Consider the following 22611-nt stretch of genomic DNA (forward strand, 5'->3'; position numbering starts at 1 on the left):
ATCCCTCTTCCGACCGAGTTGGTGTGTACTTTTCACACGGCTGTGTGAAAAGCGTGCTTTGATACCATTTTCATGTCCGAACTGTTCTTTACAAATATTTAACCGTTCAGCAGAGGAATGCCATTTAGCTGCAAGATGTAATATTTTTTGCCCGAAGGTCGAATACAAACTTTGATACTCTTCAGAGTGTCCAAAACAGGGACATCTGAGGAGAACTGAACAGCAAGTAAGCGTTACTTATTTAATTTCATTGCCACGATCTCGCACCTTCTAATAGCTTTTTATATTCGAGGTTCTGTCTGCTTCTGTGTTTGTCAAGTTGTTAAACGGCGACCTCTAATTAGGGTCTGATTCATGAATTCTTAATTGCCGCCCCGGGTCAGTTGCATAAGTCTGCCGTGCTCCAACTAATTAAATCACTCTCAAAAAGCAAACAAATAAAATTGGTTCCGCATTTTTCGTTCAGTTTTTCACAACTCCGCGAATCCATCACCGTCATCAGCTCCCCATCTTCATCTATCAAAATCTAATGAACTTTGCACATCCATTCGTTTTTTTTTTTTTTTTTCGGTGCGCAAATTATCGAGCAGACAAAAATTTTGTTTTTGGTTCGTTGACGATAATTTCACTTTCATTACCAATTTTCGGACTTTCTGACTTTGTCATAATTAATTTTTCAACTTTTGATTTTCTTTGATTTTTTGTAGCTTTGTTTTACCTAAATCATAACAGAAAAGCAAAACGAGCCAAGACATTTTTGGAATTAAATATATTTGTATATCGTTTGGCGTTTGAACTTTCTTTTTACTCGTTTGGATTTGCATGAGGCCAAAGTTCACGGACGATTGCATGTTAATTGTATCTAAAATGTTTGCTGGGCTGGTCCTCAAAAAATCGTATTGGTGGAAGGATTCTCTATAAAATGTAAAAGGTAGCATGTAATACGCGAACTGGAAATAAAATCCCAGAATTAGAAACTTAAAAAAAATCGGTCAATATGTGAAATTCGCAATTCATCTTACATGGTTAAGCTATATGGAGTAAAATAAGTTATTTGTCTGGTATTCGACACATACTCTATACTAATAAGCTTTTAATGCACGCAATAATAATAACTGGAATTTCGATTGACGGAATTTCAAACAATGGACTTCTGATGAACAAAGTCAGAGCCTACTAAGCTTGCTTCTGGAGAAACACAAATATTAGTTAAATACAAAAGTTTTCAGAACTCCTTAACTTACTACATGCTTTTATGCCCGAAAACTCTTTGCCGCACCCCCTTCAAGTTTGGTCATTTAGCTCTGCCCAAGCCCATCCGGCGTCGCTCGACCACGACTTCCCCCTCCTTCTAGCCAACCATCCCAAGCAGATTTTCACGAGGAAACCCACATGCCGGCCAAGTCTGATTGGAAACCAGTTTTCCTCTCTCAGAAGTGAGCGAGCGCGGCCAGAACTAGTTCGCCCGCTCACTCGCCCACGGCGGCCCACTCTTACAAAACGTGGCCTTTTGCCCAAGCTCACACAGAGGACACTGTTTATAACGTTTTCTACCGTTTCTAAAAATCCTTTATTATAAGGGGTTTATAGAGATGAGATAAAAATTCAGAGAGTTTTGAGTGCTCTCCTAAACCTCAACCAAGACTTATTTCAAAATCTGCACTTTTTTTCTTTTAATATTCGATTCCCTATTTTTTCCGAGTGCAGTCAGCGTACTCACACACACCTACGTGTTCCAGAGAAAAGCCCTTGGTTCGATCCGCTCTCCGCTAGCACGCCCCTCTCTCTCTCTCTCGCTCTCTCTTGCTCTCTTTCGACTGAACTCTCTCGGCGGGTTAGACCTCGCAGCGCTAGCGGTGCGGCTCCATTGAGTTCGCAAACACTGCTGAACGCGGTACCGTCGCTGCTCCGCTCCGGAATTTAAGATCTTGGTAAACTAGCTGCTAACGGTAGCGAGTCTTCTGTTCGAACGAAAGTGAGTGCGCGCCTGGTTGTGTAAACAAAATTTGTCGCCAGCCGAAAAACAAGTGAACTAAACTGATCCAGAAGGAAACCGAAAGTGCATCGCTAAATAAAATCACTGCACCTGCCGCCGAGTGCACCTGTTTCCCCAAGTGCCGTCGCCCTCCGCAGGGAACACGTACACACACGCACCTTTGACAGTGGATACGCGCAGAAATGCACGGGGAATGTGAGGTGCAGCGGAGTGCCTGATAACTTAATGCCAGCCAAAGGGCCGTAAAAAGCAGCGAGGCAGAAACAAAAACAACAACAAAAACAAAACAGTGCGACCTTGTCTTGTCTTCGCCGGACTTCTTTTCCGCCATCCATCAAAGTCGGACTGCTCTGTCTTGGGATTACACACAAAACACATTTGGATACCAGCCCCATTCGCTCAAAGGTAAGCCCCAGATCAGATCTTGCTCCACAGCCCACTGCGGTCCATCGAGCGAGGCCCAGTTTTCGCTGCGGCCCAATAATTTACTCTCTTCCTCTAGAAAGTTTGATTGGTGAACGAGATCTAGTTTGAATCGATTGGTTTTCTACGCGCCTCGGCGAAAGTCCAGAATTTTCCCAGCACCTTCCCCGGCTCTTTAACTACCGATGTGCGATAAGAGCTCTAGACATTTTTGCTGGTCAGAGTTGATTGAACCCGCAACGGTGACCAAACTGTTGGCAACTCATTTCCTCCATCCCCGAGGTCATCTAGGCGGTTGTAATGCAAATACCGACTTTCTGAGTATCATTGTCCGGTTCTCGGCCCCGACAACTGCACATCCGTAAATCTGCAACTCAACAATTTGCTCAGCATTTTTATGCAAATACCTCGAATTTCCATTAGGGGCCACACAGGCCGACAAAAGACCTTCCCAGCTATATTCAAAATGCATAAACATTTCATGTAAATTCCTCGCTCGAGTGCCTACCTTAATTAGTTGGAGTTGTCGGGCGGGCCGATTATAAATGACACTAGTTTGGCTCTGGACTACAAAAATTGAATTTGATGAATATCTCGTGGACTTCTGTGAGAAAATCAGTCTCTTTTGTTTTGAATACTGATGTATGGTGTTTCTCGGTTTAGAAACGCGCTCGTATGTGCAATCCGATTAAGGGCACCTTAAGCTATGTATCGAAAATTAAGGTACAAAATGCAGTGAAATAGCAACAGTAAATGAAATTGCCAGCCAGACAGCCCAGTAACCAATCTCAAGTTATGAGCAGGGAAATTCCCGATGTCTGAAAGCGGTTAGGCTCGATTATAACATTTTCAACTGGAGGCGCGCTCAAACTTCACTTTCTCGCAATTTTCCGGCCGGTTTGATCGTAACCACTGAAAGCCATTGCTATCGAATGAATTTCCTGTCTTCACGGAGTATTTCTCGTAGGGGCAGACGATTTCATACACCGAGCACGTATCCCCTGCACACTTTGTACAAGTTGCTGTCTTTGTTAGGTTCTATTTGGCTAATTAAAAATCAGGAAATGCACGAGAACAATGCGCCTCAGAGGGCTCGACTGCTGCGATCCCATCCTGTATTTGGGAAGCCTACGTGAGAAGAGTATGGGCTCAGAGCCTACCTGCTCGTGTGCTCCTGTCAAGTGCGGTTTCCTCGGTCTAGCGCCGCTTTCTTCCTCATTGGTCACAGGTAGGAGTCTCAAGTCCGTGCTTTACGGATATGTACTCTATTGAGCTAAGGTACGTGAGCCATGAAAGGATATTCGCCTCATTTAGTCGTTATATTGCACCCACGTACTTACCAGGGGCGTTTTAATGGGAAGTAGCTCTCCGAGATTCACTGATTGATGGTTGGAAGAGGGGTTGGAGAGGAAGCTGAGTGTGGTCTACTAACAGTCAATTTATCTTTCGCTGGAGATCTTGGCACTTGACTAGAGAGCCATTCGATTCGTACTAAGAGTTTGCTTTGAAAGCCATTTTTTAGATTTCTTCTGAATACTCGAGTGTCATGGTATTATCATAGTTTAGTTGTTCTTTTTTATTAATGTTAGACCTATATCGCAATGAACAATCCAAAAGTGCTTGTACAATTTGTAATCTATTCATGACTTAATGGCTTGTGTATGTGGCTTTGTTTCTATATACAGTTATGTACACTGTTCAAACAAATGACACACCCGCGCAATCCATACAAAAAGACAAAAGCATTCTTCATTTGAAAAAAACCGGACACAAATCGCTATAATAATAGGCGAACCGGTTTCTAAGCGGAACTCCTAGCTGTCCCCACTTTTGACAATATCCTCTCAGCCCTTGCAGACGGATCTATAATTTAAATCCTAAAGGATGCACTTTTACACTTTTAAACCTTTGCCAGCATATAACTCTTTTAACTTGCTTCGATAAGGTTATCGTGAAAAAATTACACAATTCATATCATATAAATGCTGGGTCGATGTGGGGGTTTTACTAAGTCATTAAGCATTGCGACCTCGTTTAACGTTTCTCGCTAACTCGACTAAATTATAGAGAAAATCACTCTGAGTCAGCGTCTTTTAAATTGTAAATTCAATAAACAAGTTCAGCAGCGAAATGAGAGAATATTATATATGACTTCTTTATTGTAAATTGTGGCGCAATGTCAGCAAAAAATGGAAGTTGGCGCTTTTGGTTTTTCCCTCTGCCGCTCTCCGTTAATATTTTTTGTTGACACTTCGTTTTGTTAACAATTAATTAACAAAAACAAAGCACACAAAGCCCGTTAACTGTTTGTTTGCACTCGGCAACCAGTGAAATGGAGTGCCGTAAAACAATTAAAACGCCTTGTGCCCCAGGTTAACTTCATAGCTTCAGTGAACGGTTCGTAATGATCAGACATCAGGGAATTGGTGCTAAGTGATTTGCTGGTGATTTCGGTTTCAGTGAAACTAGCATTAGTCACTTGTCAAAGACTTGAATTTTAAACGAATTAATGCGAATTCAGCCAGTGGCTTTGGATGGGCTCGCTATATTCTGCTAGTGATGATCATTCAGTGATTAAGAAAATCAGCTCTTGGAAAATGCCTTTCTCAATTTTTCTCGCTATCCGCTTTTGTCTTCGTAGATCCCAAATCTTGTTTACGACCAGAAAATGCTTATTTTGAACTTTCTTCGTTTTAGTGGGGTTTCTTTATTTCGCTCTTCTCACTTTCCAGCAGATCTGTTGATCCATTAGGGCCAGTGGTTACCTTCTGGTAACCACTCATTTCTGGCTGAGGCCTCGTAAAACTTTGATTCGACCAAAAGCCCAACTGCGAAATGTATCTCACGGCGTGCACCTTATCGGGTGGGAAATCGTTCTCGAGACTTACTTTCCGCCGACGTAGGGAAACACGTGCCTCCACTCCGCCCACCTGAGGAAGCGAAAGACTCTCACGCCAGAAAGAGGTTTGCTTCTCATTCCGCTTTTGTAGCTGTTCAGCTGTTCAGCTGGCGCAAGCCGCAAACCACAAAATGCAACCGCAAGTGATTCTGTTGCTGTTGACTTTGCAGTTGCTGGCTGCTTCCCAGGTCCTTTCCTGGGACAGGAATGTGCTGCCTCGGTCTCTGGCTTAATGCACTGTGGGAATGCGGAGTGTTGGGACCGAAGTTGATTGACTCACTCTGGCTGCCCCCCGGCCGTCGCAAGTGGACAAGTTGGGATTCATCCACTGCCCCTGCAACTGCAACTTTTACTCGCCTTTAAATCGCTGCTAACCCCTGATTCCCAGCTCGTTTCGACTACCTGGTAATCAATATGCGTGTAGCACCCGTTGGACGGGGGCAAAGGAGCTAAAGGCCGGAAACTCGGCAGCTTAAACCGAGCAAGGATTAAAAAACAAAGACTGGGCTAACGAAAAAACCGAATCGCTCGCCCGCTTTGGAGCTCTATTTGAGCGTTATTAATTTCCGTACATCAGTCAGTGCCATGGCGGCTAAGTGCAAGCACTTGGCAAAAATCCCGTCCCGAAAGCCAGAGCTGGAATAAAAAACTACAGTGCCGACACAATTGCATTTTTTGTCCGCTCCCTGTCCCTCCGCCGCCACTAGTCATGATAAATTAACCAACTTAAAGGCTGTTACTGCCGCTCCAGCTGGACACTGGGCCACTGCTGCCGAATGACAAGTTGACGTCTTCGTCGGCCCATCATGCTCGCTGCAGGAAGCTCCGAGGGGAGCGCTCCCAGGCGACTTAATTGTGCGTTTGCAAATTTGTGTGAGAATCGGTTTGGGCAACTCTCGAGTTTTTCGTTATTTCGTTTTTTGTTCCTTCTCTTCCTTTGACGTTTTGGCCCGCTGGATATTGGCAGTTAACAGTTTTCAGTGATTGGACCGGGTCGGTTTGATTTGTGTTCTGTGGAAGGACATTCGGAAGGCGGCTGGCCAGCTAGCTGTGACGATATCAGCCCCGGATGAAATGCACATTCATTCTGTATCGAGTGCCTTGAACCTCATTCCATAAATATAACTGAACCGCCCACTGCGCTTATCATCCGTTGACAGCCTTCTTAAATGAGAACAAGGCTTGCCACAGATCCATCTTGCACTCGCTTTCCCCGAAAGATAAACCCCATATCACAGGGGCCTCTTAATAAAGAGAGGCTGCTCAACATGAAAACAACTCGACAACCACCGCACTCTAAAAAACAAAGCGAGGGGAGAATGCAGTCCAGAAAGAACAGAAGAAATATGGAAAGTATTAATTGTCGGCGCTTAAGTGGAGCCTCCTCCAGCTTTTCAGCATATTTATGGAAAATGCGAGAAAGAGTGCCACCAAAAATAAATATTCCAGTCCCCGGTTGAGCAGTCGCTTCCCGCAGCTCATAACTTCATTAGGGCGAGGCAGAGTTGCTCTCGGAATCCGCTTTTGTTTCATCCAAAGTGGGCGAGTTGCAGTTGCATCAAGGGCTGCTGTTTTTTAAGGCCAAGCGCATTTATTTAATGATTAGTTTGGGGCTGTTGTGACTGGGAAGGCATTAGCGGGAAAGCGCTTCAAGTGTGGGAGAGCAATTTGTGTCGTATTTTTAGCTGATTTATCCGAAACAAATGTGCAATTTGTATGGGGGAATTCGGCTTTGTTCGACTCCCACTAAAGACAATAAACGACCTTGCCTTGGGCCAGTCAAAAATTTCTAGTGAGAAAATTGCCTTTGTGTAGAATTTGAATTGGCTTGCAGTTTTAAAACATCCGCTTAAATTCACCTCAGACGAGCATGGTCACCAATCTAAAATTGATCTAAAACCAACTAAAACCAACAATTTATTGACTACCGCAGAAGCCGAAATACAATACCTGGCCGGCTTCCATGAAAAACTGAAATCGAAATATCGTTTGCTTTGTAATTGTGAAAATCAGCTAAAGCGGAATAAAAAGAACTGGGCACTTTTGCTCTGAATTTATAATTTCCGTCCAGAGCGGAGCGCTTCGTTCAACTTTTTACACGATTTACCCTCGTGGCTTTACATTTTTGGTTCTGTTTTAGTACATTTTTAATTTATGAAGCGGCAAGCGTTTTCAGTTTTCAGAGTGTTTGAAGGGGGTAAACTCGATGAAATATTGCAGGATTTTAACAGATTTATGAAGCGCTTTTTTTTAAAACCAACCGACAAAAAATGCGTAAAATGTTTCAACTGGCGTAGGGAGTTTATTCAGTTAATTACTAGGAGTATGCATAATTTTTAAAATTGTAATTATATTCAGCAATATGGGATGACCAGCTGGTAAAATTTTATGCAAATCAAGTGCACTGAAAAAGGTGGTGCTAGTGAGAATTAAATACTCTTTTATTGTTTTAAAATTCGGGACTACTGTTTGGTGCAATTAATTAATAAATAAATATAAAATTGCACATGATGTGTTTTTTCGTTAAAATCAATGTTAATAAACCAACTTCCGGGAAATATACACACATTTTTCCATTTAACTGCAAAAGTCATTCAAGTACCAAAAAATTCTGTTCTGCGGCAAAATAAATTACGTTAATGCGCAATATGAAAAATGCATAATTGATTAATTAATTGAACAACAATTGAGTTTAATTGATTGTCACATCGAGATCTCCCCGCAACGTTTTTATTGTGGTTTCCCCTGAATTGAGCGTTGTTTGAACTATACGTGCCCGAGAGTGTGTTGGTTGGCTTCCGAGATGGCCAGGAAGGTGCCGGGGCCAGTAGCTTTAACGGTTAATGCATCACTGGCTAAAAGCCAGCATGTTCGCACTAAATACCGGAGTGGCAACTTTTTGCCTTGGCCGCATCAAGTCGGATGCTGCAAAGTCACTAGCGAGCGTAATAGCAACTAAATTGCTGGGGCCAATCACCTTCTGCAAAGTGTCCCAGCAGCTGCAACTGCCACTTCCCCCCCAGTACTAACTTGGCTGAGAGAGGCGGCGAGGGCCACGGAGCCGCCGAGTCAAAGACCGCCACTGAATGCATCAACCTGCGCAAGTTACTAAGATCTGACGACTGCTGCGGCGCGTGCTTCAGCAACTTCGTCAAAGTGTGACAAATAGCCGCTGGATGGAGATGTTTACTCAACAACTAACCCCCCTTTCCCCCTTTCCCCCTTTCCCCTTCCCTTCCTCCAGCATTCCGCACTTAGTCACAGGTGTACTTAGTCAGAGGTCTAGACTCTGCAGATCGTGGCGTGCCTTATCGACATTATTAAAAGCGATATCCGGTGTTTATGCTAATGTGCTATCTTTTCAGCAGTTTAATTTACCTCTACTCGCATTGAATAATTGCTGGAGTAAATATCATTTTCACTGGCTTTCTTTTAAGTTTGTTTTGTAGTTAAATGATAACTCCAATACAAACAATAATAATACATTTAAAACCTGTATTTCATAGCCAAATAGCCCTTAAAAGAAGTAATAATACAGGCTGGATGCATCTTCTTTTAATTCTCGTTTTACATTGGGAAACTTAGGAAAAAATTCTTTCAGAATCCATTGCACATACTCCGAGCGGTGTGCGTAGTTAGAATGGTTTTTTACAAGGATTTTTTTGCTAAAACGGGCCAATTAAAACAATACAGAAAAAACTCCATGTTTCCAACAGAGTTGGCTGATGTGTTTGCTTAATTTCCAGCGAACTGCTTCCGTGGCTGCTGGAGCTCAGTTAGCCTGGCAACTACTGTGGAACATAAGTTGAAGATAATCAGCCAAAAACACAGATAGCGGGGAGGGGCAAGAGTGTTTGTATTAGCACGCCATACTCAAATTTAATTTGTCCGCAGTTCAGGTTCTGACTAGCTAAAGCAGCTACTTTGACCAGCGTCTAACAAATTTCCTGCGTAATTTCATTAGTATTTACCAAGCAAAATCTTAGCTCGTCGTAGATTTTTTATGTAGGAATTCGGGAAACCGAAAACCAGTTTGGTTTAGTTTGAAGTTCCCGAGAAGACGGCGAAAAGGCTCTGCCAAAGCTTATGACCGGAGCTCATTAAAATACTAGAAACTAACTAGTGCCAGTTCGGCCCTCCAGCAATTCCCGACTTCTAGTCATTTTTGGCCGTATGAATAGCATAGTTACACAAAACACATTTTCTGTGGCCCAGACACAATCAGCTTCCTGTACAGTGGAATGGAATGTCTTGAATACAAAGGAATCTGTCCACTCATGCCGACAAATTGCCCAGTTGACAAAACGTCGCTTTCCAAACATTTTGTAAATGGTTCATAAATTTCTCCTGATTTGCCACTGAATGGGAATAAAAACTATTGCTGGATCTCTTTTGTGGCCATGGCAGGAAGTGCCCCCAAAAATATAACAAGTGTGAGAGCGACTAATTGATAACTAGGAAAGGAAGAATAGAAGTGGATGCTGATTCACTCTCTTCCTTTGGGCTTTGGCTTTCGTAGCTAAGGAATCTGTCCATGAAAGAAACAAATTGTTAAAGGGATAAGCTTACGGATATTGGGTGATGACAGAAATATTCAGACATGACGGAATTATGACTGGTCAAAATTTAATACATTAAAGTTTTCTGCTAAGGCTTTTTAACGAGGTATTAAAATTATATTTTAGTGTCTAGAAACTTAGGCCAAAACTGCCTTTGAAACCTTACATGTATTCAATTATTTACCCCCGATAAGAAGTCAGTATTTCTGAGACGCCGGGATCTCTGTCAGCTCAATCGACCTAGGCTCTTATCGTGGGCAATGTATCAACCTGAGCCTCTGACAACACGGCCCTTTCCCAAGAAAGATAAGACCACCTCTTTTCACACCTTTTGTTCGGGGCTGTTTGCCGTCCAATGGTGGGCGTTAGCCCGAGACAATGGTCGCACAATACGGGCTAAACGAATCTTGTCAGCAGCGTCTGACCCTTGAACTCTGTCGGTCCAGGGATCTCGGGAAGACTCAGTGGGGCTGAGCCACATCCGAACCGGAAACGACATTCGGATCCAGCAAACTAAAACCAGAGCGATAAAGAACGCATTTAAATGGCTCCACAATCAAAGTGCCCACCGATTTCCTTGAACACGAACCGGATTTCTGAATGCTAGAGAAACATCATCGACATTTCCTCATTTCCATGCCGCCTTTTCCACATGTTGTGCACATGCACATCCAGCTATCTGGTATCCGCTATCTGCTACCTGCTACCTCAGGAGATCTCAGCGGCGAACAAAGGCAGCTGGGACTTGCCTCATTTTCTCATAGCGAAATTCCCACACCGCACTATTGCTATCTATGGATGTGGATGCAGCAAAGGACTGCAAGTCAGCTGCCAGCTCGGCTTCCACTCGCCGTATCAAGTGAATCTCGTGGATGCGAGTTGGCGTGGCCAAAGCATATGTGCGTGGCGAGATTGTTTTGCGACGCTGCTCAGAAGAGCGTTCTCTGCTCGCCGCTTTTTGTTGCTGATTTTCCCATATGGTTTTTCATAATGCGCACCAGCGGCAGCTGTCGCGTGGCCCTGGGAAACTGGCCAAGGAAACAGTGGCAGGTTGCACTTTGCATGGCGGGCAGACGTCCGATTGATTAATGTTGTGGGAAATCTTCGAGCACTGTATCTGGGCACTATTAGAAGCCGTATGTTCCCCAGCCAATCTATTTACTTTTGTATGAGCAGACAAATTGTTGCATTGCTAAAAAAAACAATCCCAAGATGCACATGTCAGGAAACTTCAAGAGAGTTTCAAGCTTGGTAGTATCTTTAAACACTACAAAATCCTAAGATCGTAGGAAATTACAAAATATATTGCCTTAAAAAGTTGTATTTATTCCTTTTTATCGCTGCTTAGCAGTCACATCTTTTTCAACAACTGCTCTGAGTTATCCAACAGTGAACTAACACAGAGTTCTCCTCTTAATTTCCTTTTCGCTGAAGGCAAATACAGCTGGTATCTACTTTTATTGGGCGGGAAACTATTTATAAGGTAATTCGAGCTGCTCAGCGAAGCTACAGGCGACTTGCCCGAATGCTTGAAATAACAAGACAAATAAAAATTAATAGCTGAGATGGCGGAGGTTCGGAGGTTCGGAGAAGGCAGCGAACCCCCTTTTCCGCACCGTCTCCTTCCTTTTTTTGCCCCAGATTTCGAGGCTCTAACTTGGGTTTTACGGCTCCTTTGGCGGCTTGTTTACCTTTGAGTCGGGGCTTTTCCCTTGTGTGTTGGGCTCTTTGTTGGTTTTCTTAGGATAGCGGGCCAGGCCAAAGTAATATGCAAACCTTTGCACGTCTGTATGTCTTCCCAAAACGTTGTTATATACATTTTGCGTAATGCGACAGCGGTTGAAAGCGTTGCCCTGCTTTTAATAGTCTTAAATTCCTGAGCAAATAATTTGACAGCAAATAGTGCCCGACGCCAATGGCCAGAAAAAATTCCGGAGTGTAGGAGGTCCGAAAAGGGAAACAGAAGAGCATTTAAAGCGCGCTTTAAATATTTGTCCTTAGGGTTTTTTTCGGCCGCGCCTGAAGGGCAGAGCATTAAGTGAATGAGTGCCTCAATCTTTAATTAGATAACTTGAAGGGCTGTGGCCTGAGCTGCTGACACTGAAATCAAAATGGAAATGTGGTTTGGTTTAGTGGCAGACAAGCGACACGTTTAAGATAGGAAGCCGTTCCCCTTTCTGAAAGCGTTTCCCTGATGGAAAACCTACAGTTAAATATACAGATATTCTCATTGCGTCTAATTGAATTTCCGTACTTCAGCTGGCACTATTAATGTTTGCGTTTCCTGTTTTCCACACGCACCAAATGCGTCGAGTAGAAAGCAGTGGTAAATATATATATATTTGTTTTCCCCTCCTAGAATCTCAGTTACTTGTGACTGCAGCCAAAACTCATTAACGAACTAGTGTCGTTTTTGTTGGAGAAATTCCTTGACTACCCCCCGCAAAATGTGCTTTAGCGCCGTGATGGAGGCATGATAAGGTATATATACCAATCAACGATAAATCCCAAATGTAGCATGCATGGTTTTGGTTACTTTCCCATTTCAAAAAAACGTCAGCATAGCGGTTCGCCCGTGGGTGGGCGCCAAAGAGCCGTGATGTTGCATCCACCCACCGCCCATTTCCAATTGTTGGTACGTGCAGAGAGACACGTCAATTTGAAGAATTTCCAACTCAGCAGAAGCCGGAGGATGGGCGACAATATGAGATGTCTTATCCAGAAGTGCCAGCTCCGAGGAGTCCAATTATCCCGCCTCTGATTGCTGTGCCAAATGTACAATCGAATCAGCATCCCCTCCGAGAACCGCCCCCTCAAAGCTCGCTCCACACACACGAGTAAACACAGGCCACAAGACAACAATTTAAATATACATATATCCAGCATAGCTTAGCATAGCCATGGAATTTTCTGTTTTTCTTTGTCGGCTACCGGATGCCAAATGCATTTCGAACCAGTTTCCAGCACGGGCGATGCAAAAACCATCGGAGCAGCTATAAATTATATCGAAAAGAATTTATGCGGCAGGCAAATTCCTTGGCCTGGAACATGTTTCCACTCAACAGGTCGCCTGCATCCAGCATCCAGCGGAAGTGACTGGAAAACACACTCAGCCGCGCCTCCCATCCGCTCATATTTTCATTTTGTCCTCTTCGGCTGTCTAATGATTGGGAAGTAATTTCTTCCACTTCCTGTTTGGTTCGCCTAGGATGCACTCTAAGAAGGCGCAACCAAATGCGATACCCCTCATCAATCTCGTCATCGTTTACTCAAAAAAGAACTTCAATAATTTGTTGGTTCTAAGCTTATGCTTTGCGAACCACAAATACGAAACCTTTCTCCTATCGGAAAAATTATAACTTAATATCCCTGAAACGGCGTAACTTATGCCAACAAATCGTATGCAATTATTAGCAGAGCGCTAAATCTCCCGTGCCACGCCCACCTGCATCCCATATGTTGCAGGAGTGCGAGCGGAATTTATGACGGGCCAAAACTTTTCGCCCTAAAGTATGCAACGGCGAGTTGGGCGTTCCTCCTTGTGTGTGTGGGTGTGTGTGTGTGTGAGCTGTGCATGTGTGAGCAGACTAGGAGAGTGTCTGTGGGTGCACGTGTGGACTGCATTCGATTCAATTTCATAGTTGATTCTCTCACCTACGCAAAATTTACGACACTTTTAAAATGTGCAATTTATGAACGGAGACGGCAGACGTTCAGTCCTTCCGATCCTGCCCTTAAAAATAAGGAAAACTCCTGCGCTGAAATTGTAATTCGTGCATTGTGTAGGTTGCCTTCGGTTTCGTCCCAAAATGATTTACAAAGGCATGACTAACGAAGTTTGCCCAGAAAGCCATGCAGCTACTGGCCAGCAAGGTAAATCGGGAAACAATGTGTTGATTTAGGAGCTTTTACGTCACACAGTTGAGCCTTGATTTCCGCCCCGTTATCCAAATACTTTTTATTATCCGGTGACATTTGCATATGGGCCAATCCGAAACCATCTGCCCGTCAATTAACGGAATTTTCGAGTGGAAGGAGAAAGTGTTTATAATAACACAGGTCGCTTTAATCCTAAAGCAAATGTGTTTAAATAAAATGAAATTTAAACACTTTGATCATTCGTTATGTAATTTATATGTGGTTAAAAATAATGATTTATGTATATTCAAAACACAAGCTAATTTAAAATAAAATATTTCAATCTTAAATAGGGAGCCTGGGTGGCAGGGGAGCACCCCAAATGGGGAATTTATCGATCTGGGAGTGAATTCCATCCGAAATGCCGCAATGTATGCAAATGATGAGGTGACAAAAACCCAGCAATGCGACTCTACAACAGCAACAGCGCGGTGTCATTGCTGTTAGTTGACCACAAATTTTTAGCACTATCGCCGGGTGTAATGGAACAGGGATGCCCGAAAGTATGCTCTAAATAATTGGAAATTATTTCTGCTGTCACTGCCGACATGCCACTTCCCCTCCTCTCCTCCTCTTCACCACTGGATGTTGCAGGTGGAGGTGCAGGATTGCGAGTGCAGTTTTGACATGGCGACAACACACACGCATCCCCGAGTCCTTGAACAAATGCTTTCCCGCTGGGCACTGCGCTTACCCCTCACTTTATGCTTACGTAATTCCAAAACATAATTTCCCAGTGCGCTTATGAAGGGACTTGCTGGCATGTTAATCTGCTCGCTCTTGTTTTGCATAATAGCTGGGCGGGTAGTTCGCTCCTTAAAAGGGCGCCGCCCAAATATGCTAAAAACTGTGCCCCCAGCACTGAATGTGGGTGCTGAAAAAGACGGCGAGTGATGAAACGAATTGGACAGAGGAAAATGAGGAAAATTTTCTAAAAAGCCAAAATATTTTCTTTCGTTTTAAGGAACACATAGTCAAAAGGGAAAAAATAGCTAGTCTGGATTTTGGCCAACATTGCGCTTATCAATTATAAAGAATGGCGAAACAGCCAAGTCAGTTAAGTCAAGAGGTATTTTTTGACCTGTACTCTCCCCATTAGAGATGTTGTAAAATATGTTTAATTTGCTGCGTCGCGATAACTTGCTCTTTGTTGTACGCGCTACTCTTAATTTCGCTTCAAGCTCGACTGGCGCACTTTTTGCCCTTTTGACTCTATTTTGAGCGGCAGCCTTGGTGTTAGAAGCCTGCATTCTGCATTCTGCATTCTACATTCTTCGTTCTGCATCCTCATCCCGTCCTCTCCATTCCGCATTTCAATCCCTTGAAGTCCGAGCCAGTTCTTCTTTCGCAGTTAACATTTTAATGAGCAGCACCTCGCCGAGTGCAACGCGTTTTAAATGCTTTTTTATATAGTTGAAGGGAAACAAAGGCGTAAGTAAAACAAAACCGAACCCACCAGTTTGCCAATTAACAGCTTAAAGGGATCGTTTCCGGAAATTAACCCTCTGCTGGCAAAGTTGATTAAAGTGAAATTTAATTTGGATGTTGTTGTTTGACTTCTGGAGGCCCTGGCGCCTCTCACTATGCAACACTTCTTAATGGCATGAAAAACTGGGCGACTAATCGGCTTACAAAAACAGGCAGAAGGCAATAAAAAATGGTTAAGGGAGGCTCAGCGCCACCGAAGGTAAATAAATACCCCGCTTAAGCATTGCAGTTTAAATGTCAGTGCGACGGAGAATTTTTCAACAAATTTTTTGCCCACTTTTTTGTGGCTTTAATTTTATGGAGGCACTACGAAAATAGTTTACACATTTTTGTCTTTTTTGCTTGTACAAGTGCGCGCGGCTGGTAAAGTACGAAAATTATTTTATGTTTATGGGTGGTTTGTTTCGCTTATTATTTTAGTTGACGCAGTTTACTGGCGAGAACGAGCTGGCCGTTAAAACTATATACCCATAATCACCCGCGTTTCATATTGTTACTTAGCGGTTTTCCATAAAGCTATTAACCCACACCCGCCTTAAATGAAAATATAGCCAAAGTCAGTAATAAAAAATTCATCCGGACGGCGCATAAATTAACCGTAAAGCGAAACACCTAAAATCACTCAACTAAGAATACGCAGAGTAAATGGTGAAAAAGAGCGGCTAAAAGCAGCGAAAGAAGCAACCGGCCTGAAATCTCTGGCCACGCTCCGATGGATATCGGGGCAAAATAAGCTAGAACAATGTATCCAAACGGGGGTCCAATCAAAGGGTCGCTCTCAGCGGACCGTTCTCCATTAAAACAGTTAAATTAATTGACTTTTGGAAGTCAATTTGATCAATTAAATAGAGGAAAATGCAAACGCGATTTATTATCGAAAGCGGCGGACCTTTCCAAACGAATTTCCTGTCATATGGCAGCTGCATTAAATATGCAGGTGAGCACACATGAGCATATGTAAACGCGGCATATGATTGGGATCCATGGGAGCAAGGCTGTTAAAATATTGACTTATGGCAATTTTCAGTCACAGTCAAACAATTTCAGATTCACTGTGAATTTTATTAACTGGATACGCACACAAAGCGCTTCAGTTTGTACATTCAATAAAGCTGCTAGCTTTAATGAGTTGCCATGACTGTCGAAAGGGTTTCTCATGCACGTAATTAACCATTGAAATCTATTTGCAAGTTACACTGACTTTAAGGGGCACACTTTCTGGCTTACAAATTATGTTCGCTGTTGCCCTTCTCCCTCTCGTAAGTATTTTGTCTGTAATTTTTCATCTTCTCCACGCACTTCGCCTCGCCAGTCTGACAATGGCAACGATTGCCTCGAAGTCGATGGCCACATTTGGCGAATGCTTTGAGACTCCTTGTCGTCCGACCTCTCGGCTTCTGTCGTTGATTAATAAAGAAAACGTAACATGGCAGTCAAATCTTATCAGACACGTCAGCAGAGTTATTCAAGGAATCCGGCTGAAAGGCTGAAAGAACCGAGCACAAACGCAAAGCGTGCCTTTTTCGCACTTAAAGTATCTTTCCTTGTTCTTCAGCACAATGTTCTCGGCAGCAGGCATTTTTTCAGACCCTTTGCTCGGCCCTTTTTCTAGTCTGCTGGCCATGAAAGTATTTTCTGGCTCCTGTCGCTGCTGGGGCAGTTCAATCAATAATCCTTTGGTCGTTTGCCTCTCGAATGTGTGAAAATGATAAAGGACACAGCCCCTCTTCTGATAAAGTTTCGAATACGTATCAGTAACTGCAAAGTTTGTGCTCCTCAGCAACAAGTTCAAGGACATTTATTCCCAGTTGAATGTCACGGTGCAGCTTTATGACTCTTGAAGCTGAAACGAAAGGCCTGAGCGGTACGTGTCATGCTTGAGGTGGCAGTTGGTGATATTAGTGATGTTGGTGATGTGGATGTGAAACAACACAGTTCGGAGCCCGATACCTGATACCTGATCCGTGTCCGCTACGTTTTTATTCTACTTTGATGCTCTCAGCGCCTTTTGGCATCATTTCGATTCTGGGGAGTGGTATCTGAAAATTCAAGATGAGTCTCCAGTGCGGAAACTAGGGGAACTTCCCTGCGTGAGCGATGCTGTCATCTCGCCAGAAGGAAACGTTTACGATTTCCTCGCCCAGAAGTTGAAATTAAAACATTCCTCGCAAGTTCGAGCATCTTCTCCAGCTTTTTGCTTCCGACTCCCGCCGTCGCAGCTGCTCCTTATTGCCTCTTTTGTTTCTTGCCAGCAGTTGTAAGTTCTGCAATGTCTGTCTGGCAGTTACTTACCGCTCGTCTCGCTCCGGGCCCCTTGCCACGTTGTATTGCCTTGGGGAATTTATGCGACTTTTCCAGCACTTTAAGGGCTTGAGGTTGAGTGCAAGTCAGTGTGGGTGTGCCAGTGGGGGCTGCGACCTTCGCCGGCTGGTATCAATGGCATAATTGGAAAAGTTTGGCACCCACAACTAGGCTAATCAACTCAATGAGGGGTCAAAGCTAGTTGTCGCTCGATGACGGCTATAAATCGCCCACTAATATCCACTTACCTGGCTTCTTATCCCACCTTTGACACCTCAGGTATATTAACATTATTCGGTTGGCCAGGGAGGCTGCTTAGTTATTCTTGTCCTTTCAACTTGCTGTCCTCCCCAGAGGACCCAAAATGTTATGCGAATTTCTAATTCAATTTCGCAATAAATATACTTTCTTGATTTCCTTCTGTCACTTCTTCTTATCTTCAATTTCTACATTTTTATTCGATTTGCTTTCATTTTGGTGTTGTTTCATCCGAGTTGGGAATTCATTTGCAGTTGGAGGGTCCAAAGTGCTTTAGTGGCCCTCAATCCGCACAAAAGATTAAGTTGCAGGCTCTTTGTTCCAAGGGATTGGGTTATGTATTTTGATAATCACTTGATGGTGTGAAAAACAGTATAAATTCAACATCAGGAGAGGGGTACTCGAATGGAATAATTTGTGAATAAAATAAAAAGCCACCTTCTGAACGGTTGGAATTATTTCTAGAAAATTTAATTTCCACGCAATTTTCGCAGTACCCGCGATTAAGATGAAGTCGTCGAGCTGGAGAGTTCAATTTGGCAGTGACCCGAGTGCCATCATGGCGTGAAACTCTGCAACATTAGCCGCTAATTGCGGGAACACCAGACGTCAGCACTCAAGCGGGCCACCCGCCCCCCTGTTCCCCCGTTCCCTGTTCCCCCGTTCCCCCGTTCCCCCGGTTTCCTCTTCGCAGTCGCCTCTCGGAGTCGCAATTGGCGTTGGTTTGCGTTGCCCCAGCGCTCGTTGAAATTTTATGCTGGTTCGCCGCGGCTCACTTGCTCCAGGGACTGCCAGTTGGATCGCAGTTCCCGCAATCATAACCAGCGCTTTTCCAAACTTTTTACATTCTAATTAAATGCTGTTCGCAGTGATTGAGCGGAGAACGTGTTTGCCATATGGCGAGCACGAAAACGAGACGCCCACACGGGGCAGAAGCACACACACACTCGAAGAGATGTGATGGGAAGTGGGGCGGGGGAGGGGGGATTGCATAACCGGATGTTGAGCTGCGGCGATCCCACCAACTTCCGCCTGCAATCACCCCACAATGCGGCACGCCTCGAGTGAATCCCGCTGAACGGTTGGTCGGGGGTCTCGGAGCAGGGGCAATGGATGGGGAGCTCGGGGTCGGAGGCCTAGGTACGGCTTTCAATCAAACGTCAGGCTCCGATTTCCCCGACGCACGCCCCATTTCGTCCATTCATGGCTCATTGTCACCGCCATGGACGAAGCAGCGAGGTAGTGAGGCAGCGATGTGAGACTGCGACACTGCGAACCCTTTATTAATTTCAATACATCATCCCTGCTCACCGCCGTTCGCTTCGAGAGACACTTCGGCTGAGGACCCTGCTCCTCGATGGCTCCCCCTCATTTACATGCTTCAATGGGCAGTGGCAGTGCCTGGAAGTGGCTGCATTCATCGGGGAAATACGTACCCTTAGACGATACGGAGGGGCATGAGCAACAGTTTTTCCTCGAAGCCTTTATGTTTTCGTACACAGAGCGCGTCATAAATTATTCATTCATTATCTATTTAAATTTGTACTTTTCCAGGCCTGCTTAAATGGCTATCCTTGCTTCATTTCTACTGCAAATTAAACACCTTTAAGTGTTCACTAATTCAGTTAGACCCAATAAACTTATTTCTTCTAAATAAGTACAACTTAGTTCAGAACTGCTCAGTAGTCAGATATGTTTTTCTCTCCGTGCACTCACTTTAAACCAAGCCAAGCCGGATGTGGCAACTTCATTTAAAGTAGCAAGTGCTCGTCGAGTGTTCCAGGAAGCATCCATAATAAATAAGACAAACTTCGGGGTCTCCGTGAAGCGTACTATATGACTAACCCGCATTTCTGTTCCTCCCTTTCAGATGCTGAAGCACGTCCAAATCTCCCCCCTGCGCAACCGCTCCGACTCGGTGTCCCTCCGCTCCTCCGGCCACGCCTCCTCGTGTGCCAGCTCCATGTGCGGCAGTCCGGAGCCCCCGGCGGAGCTGCAGAGGACTCCGTCCCGCGCCTCCAGCTACTCCAGCCTCAACGAGCAGCTGCCTCAGGTGAGTTTTGGGGTAAGCACTCCGAGTGGGCCTCAACTAATCCGCCTCCGCCCGTCCACAGACCACCATCAAGGTGTACACCAACTGCCTGAAGATCGACATCGAGTACAAGACCCTCGGGATCCAGTGGGACACCACCAGCAAGGAGGTGATTGCCCAGCTGCTGAGGCGGTAAGTTGTTTGCTGATCCGCATTGCTTGGCCCGCTCTAACTCTACTCCATTCCCGGACAGCCTGAAGATGCGGCACCGCGACCCGCGCCTCTTCTACCTCTCCATGGAGGTGGCCGTGCGGAGGGCGGGGGTGAAGACCATCCTGGTCCTGGACGACGACACCCGGCCGGCCATCATGCAGGCCTGCCACCCGAAGGGCGAGTCCCGCTTCTGCCTGCAGCTGAAGCCCGGCGGCCTGATCCGCGTGCACACCTCCGCGCTGCAGCCGAGCTCCCAGTACAAGTCGCTGGTCATCAGCGAGGAGACCACCAGCGACGAGCTGCTCCACCTGCTGCTGGGCTGCTACGGCTCGCCGGAGCCCGTCGAGAGCTTCTCGCTCTACGAGGTCTGCCCCGGCCAGGAGTGCCAGCGCAAGCTGCACGCCGACGACCTGCCCCTCCGCGCCCAGATGGAGCGCATGAAGCGCGGCGAGGGCTGCCACTTCCTCGTACGGCGCACTCCCAACTACGCCCGCCGCCGCCAGCTGCTGGCCAGCCTGAACGAGGCCATTGGCCAGGCGAACGAGGCCGCAGAGGACGCCGCCAGCCTGCTGGAGCTCTCCCTGGAGTCGGACCTCTCCCTCTCCGAGGACCTGCGCAGCTGCAGCAGCAGGGGCAGCAGGAGCAGCAGCGAGGACCCCGAGGACGAGGACGCGGACGAGTGCGCCAGCAGCTCCGGCTCCTCGGACAACTCAACGGAGTGCGCCCTGCGCCGGGACTTCTACCTGCCCTCTGCCCCGCCCTCGAATCCCACGCCCCCGCCAACGGTCGCCGTGTCGCCGCCCGTTCGAGCCTACAACCCCGTGTACAACATCCGCGAGATCCGCACCGCCTCGCACTCCTTCTCCGCTCTGGGCAAGGACAAGAAGCTGCTGGACATCCACATGAACGCGCGCTTCGCCTCCGCCGGAGTCTACCGCCGGCTGGTGCCGGTGGCGGAGGCGGAGGCCCAGGAGCTGAGCACCTCCAACGGGAACAGCAGCGGCAACGGCAAGCTCTCGGCGGAGGCCGTCAACAACAACCCGGCCAAGGGGCTGGGCCACTTCGTCTACCTGTAGTGGAGCTCGGATGGAGTCCGGAGTCAGGCGGAGGAACGAGGCGTTTGGACCAAAGATGCATTTGTAGTTTAGGCACTCAGGGTGCGCAGTGTAAATAGAGGTTTCATCCTCGCAGGATGTACCGTAGAATAAGTCGAGTAGTACGTACGACAGTGAAGAAAGAGTTCTTAACGCAAAGAAACCATCTGCTAACAATCCCAAATGAAAGGAGTCTTTAGCTTAGTGCTTTAGTTCCGCAACTAAAGCTTCGATAAGAGTAAGAGTCTGGAAGGCGTGTGGCTTACATATGTTCTTGTATAAACCAAAAGATATTGTAATAATAAGCACTAACTATGCAACCGAATCCGTTTCTTTAAATCCGAGGGAGCTCTTTAAGGATGCGGATGGCTCCCACCTGGGTTAATTCGAGCGGGGATGCACCGCCCGCCCCTGCATTTTAATTGTATTTAAATCAGGTTAAACACGTGAAGGCGGCGGCAAACGGCCAGATAAATAGGCCGCAATTAATGCGGCCCGCCACGCAATTTGTGTTTCGGCGAACGCATGGTCAGGGCTTTCGTCCTGTGGCTCCTGTGGCTCCACCCGGTTCCGTTCCGGGTGCCGGCTTACGGAGAATGATTTATGCGGCGTATGCGTAATTTGGAGCCGTAAGCTTTTCTCTTTTAAATGAGCTTACTTTACATAATGATCAATGGATTTTCGCAGGGACAGACTTTCCGGAACTCCCACTTATCGGGTGGCCCTTGCCCTTTGGCTCCGCCGTCCCTTTTGCTAATTTATTTAGAGTGGGTCGCTCTCGGGTCAAATTAAAAATCAACAAATTTCCCAATCCAATCCAATCCATTCCATTCCACTCCGCAGCGACCTAAAATAATAGCTGTGCGCCGGGGCGAAAAGATCGGCAGGAGCGCCGAAAAGGGTCTCGCTAACCAGATTTGAGGGTCGAGAGTTTGTTTTGTTCTCGTCTGCTCATTAGGCAGAACTTTAAATCTGAGCCCCGCATCTAAATTGAATTGCGAAGCTCATGAAAAATGCAAGCTGAGTCGAGTTCGGCTGCCTAGTGCCCAAGCTGTGCAAACGGAAGCGGAAATGCTAAACTGCTCTGCTCCGCTGGCCAGCGTAATAACTTAAGCACTTTATAAGTCGAATTTAAAATGTTGAGCGCTAAATTGTTTTGGCCTGGCTGCAGTGCTGCACTTAAATTTCGGCACAACTTTGGGGGCTGTTGCATCCCAGATAACGGCTGTCTTTCAGGGGTTGGGCACTCAGATTCTCAGATGCAGAGTGGCTGGGCCATGCATATAGATGCAAATGTACAAAAGTGGCCACAGCTCTGATTTCTTGTCGTTTTCCTGAGAGCCTGCTAATATTCCAGTGCAGATACAGACTTGGCAGGCCACTTGACCTCCCAACTCCCAACCCCAATTCCCCAACTCCAAAACGGAGAC

General features: G+C 45.7%; 1 protein-coding gene across 1 annotated transcript; it reads left to right on the top strand.

The window, feature by feature from the left end:
• Positions 1 to 1871: 1871 nt before the first annotated feature.
• On the top strand, positions 1872 to 21256 carry LOC108088118. The gene is made up of 4 exons (XM_017185772.1): positions 1872 to 2401; positions 19713 to 19895; positions 19957 to 20066; positions 20128 to 21256. Exons 2-4 carry the CDS (start codon positions 19713 to 19715, stop codon positions 21161 to 21163), a joined length of 1329 nt encoding a protein of 442 aa, XP_017041261.1. The 5' UTR covers positions 1872 to 2401; the 3' UTR covers positions 21164 to 21256.
• Positions 21257 to 22611: the final 1355 nt, after the last annotated feature.

Source organism: Drosophila ficusphila, unplaced genomic scaffold (genome assembly GCF_018152265.1).
Source record: "Drosophila ficusphila isolate 14025-0441.05 unplaced genomic scaffold, ASM1815226v1 contig_636, whole genome shotgun sequence".
NCBI lineage: Eukaryota > Metazoa > Arthropoda > Insecta > Diptera > Drosophilidae > Drosophila > Drosophila ficusphila.

Excerpts from the sequence above, each read along its gene's own strand:
- LOC108088118 (XM_017185772.1), top strand. The coding sequence starts at position 19,713 with ATGCTGAAGCACGTCCAAATCTCCCCCCTGCGCAACCGCTCCGACTCG. Across the intron at positions 19,896-19,956 it reads TCAACGAGCAGCTGCCTCAG|ACCACCATCAAGGTGTACAC; the intron begins GTGAGTTTTGGG and ends GCCCGTCCACAG. Across the intron at positions 20,067-20,127 it reads ATTGCCCAGCTGCTGAGGCG|CCTGAAGATGCGGCACCGCG; the intron begins GTAAGTTGTTTG and ends ATTCCCGGACAG.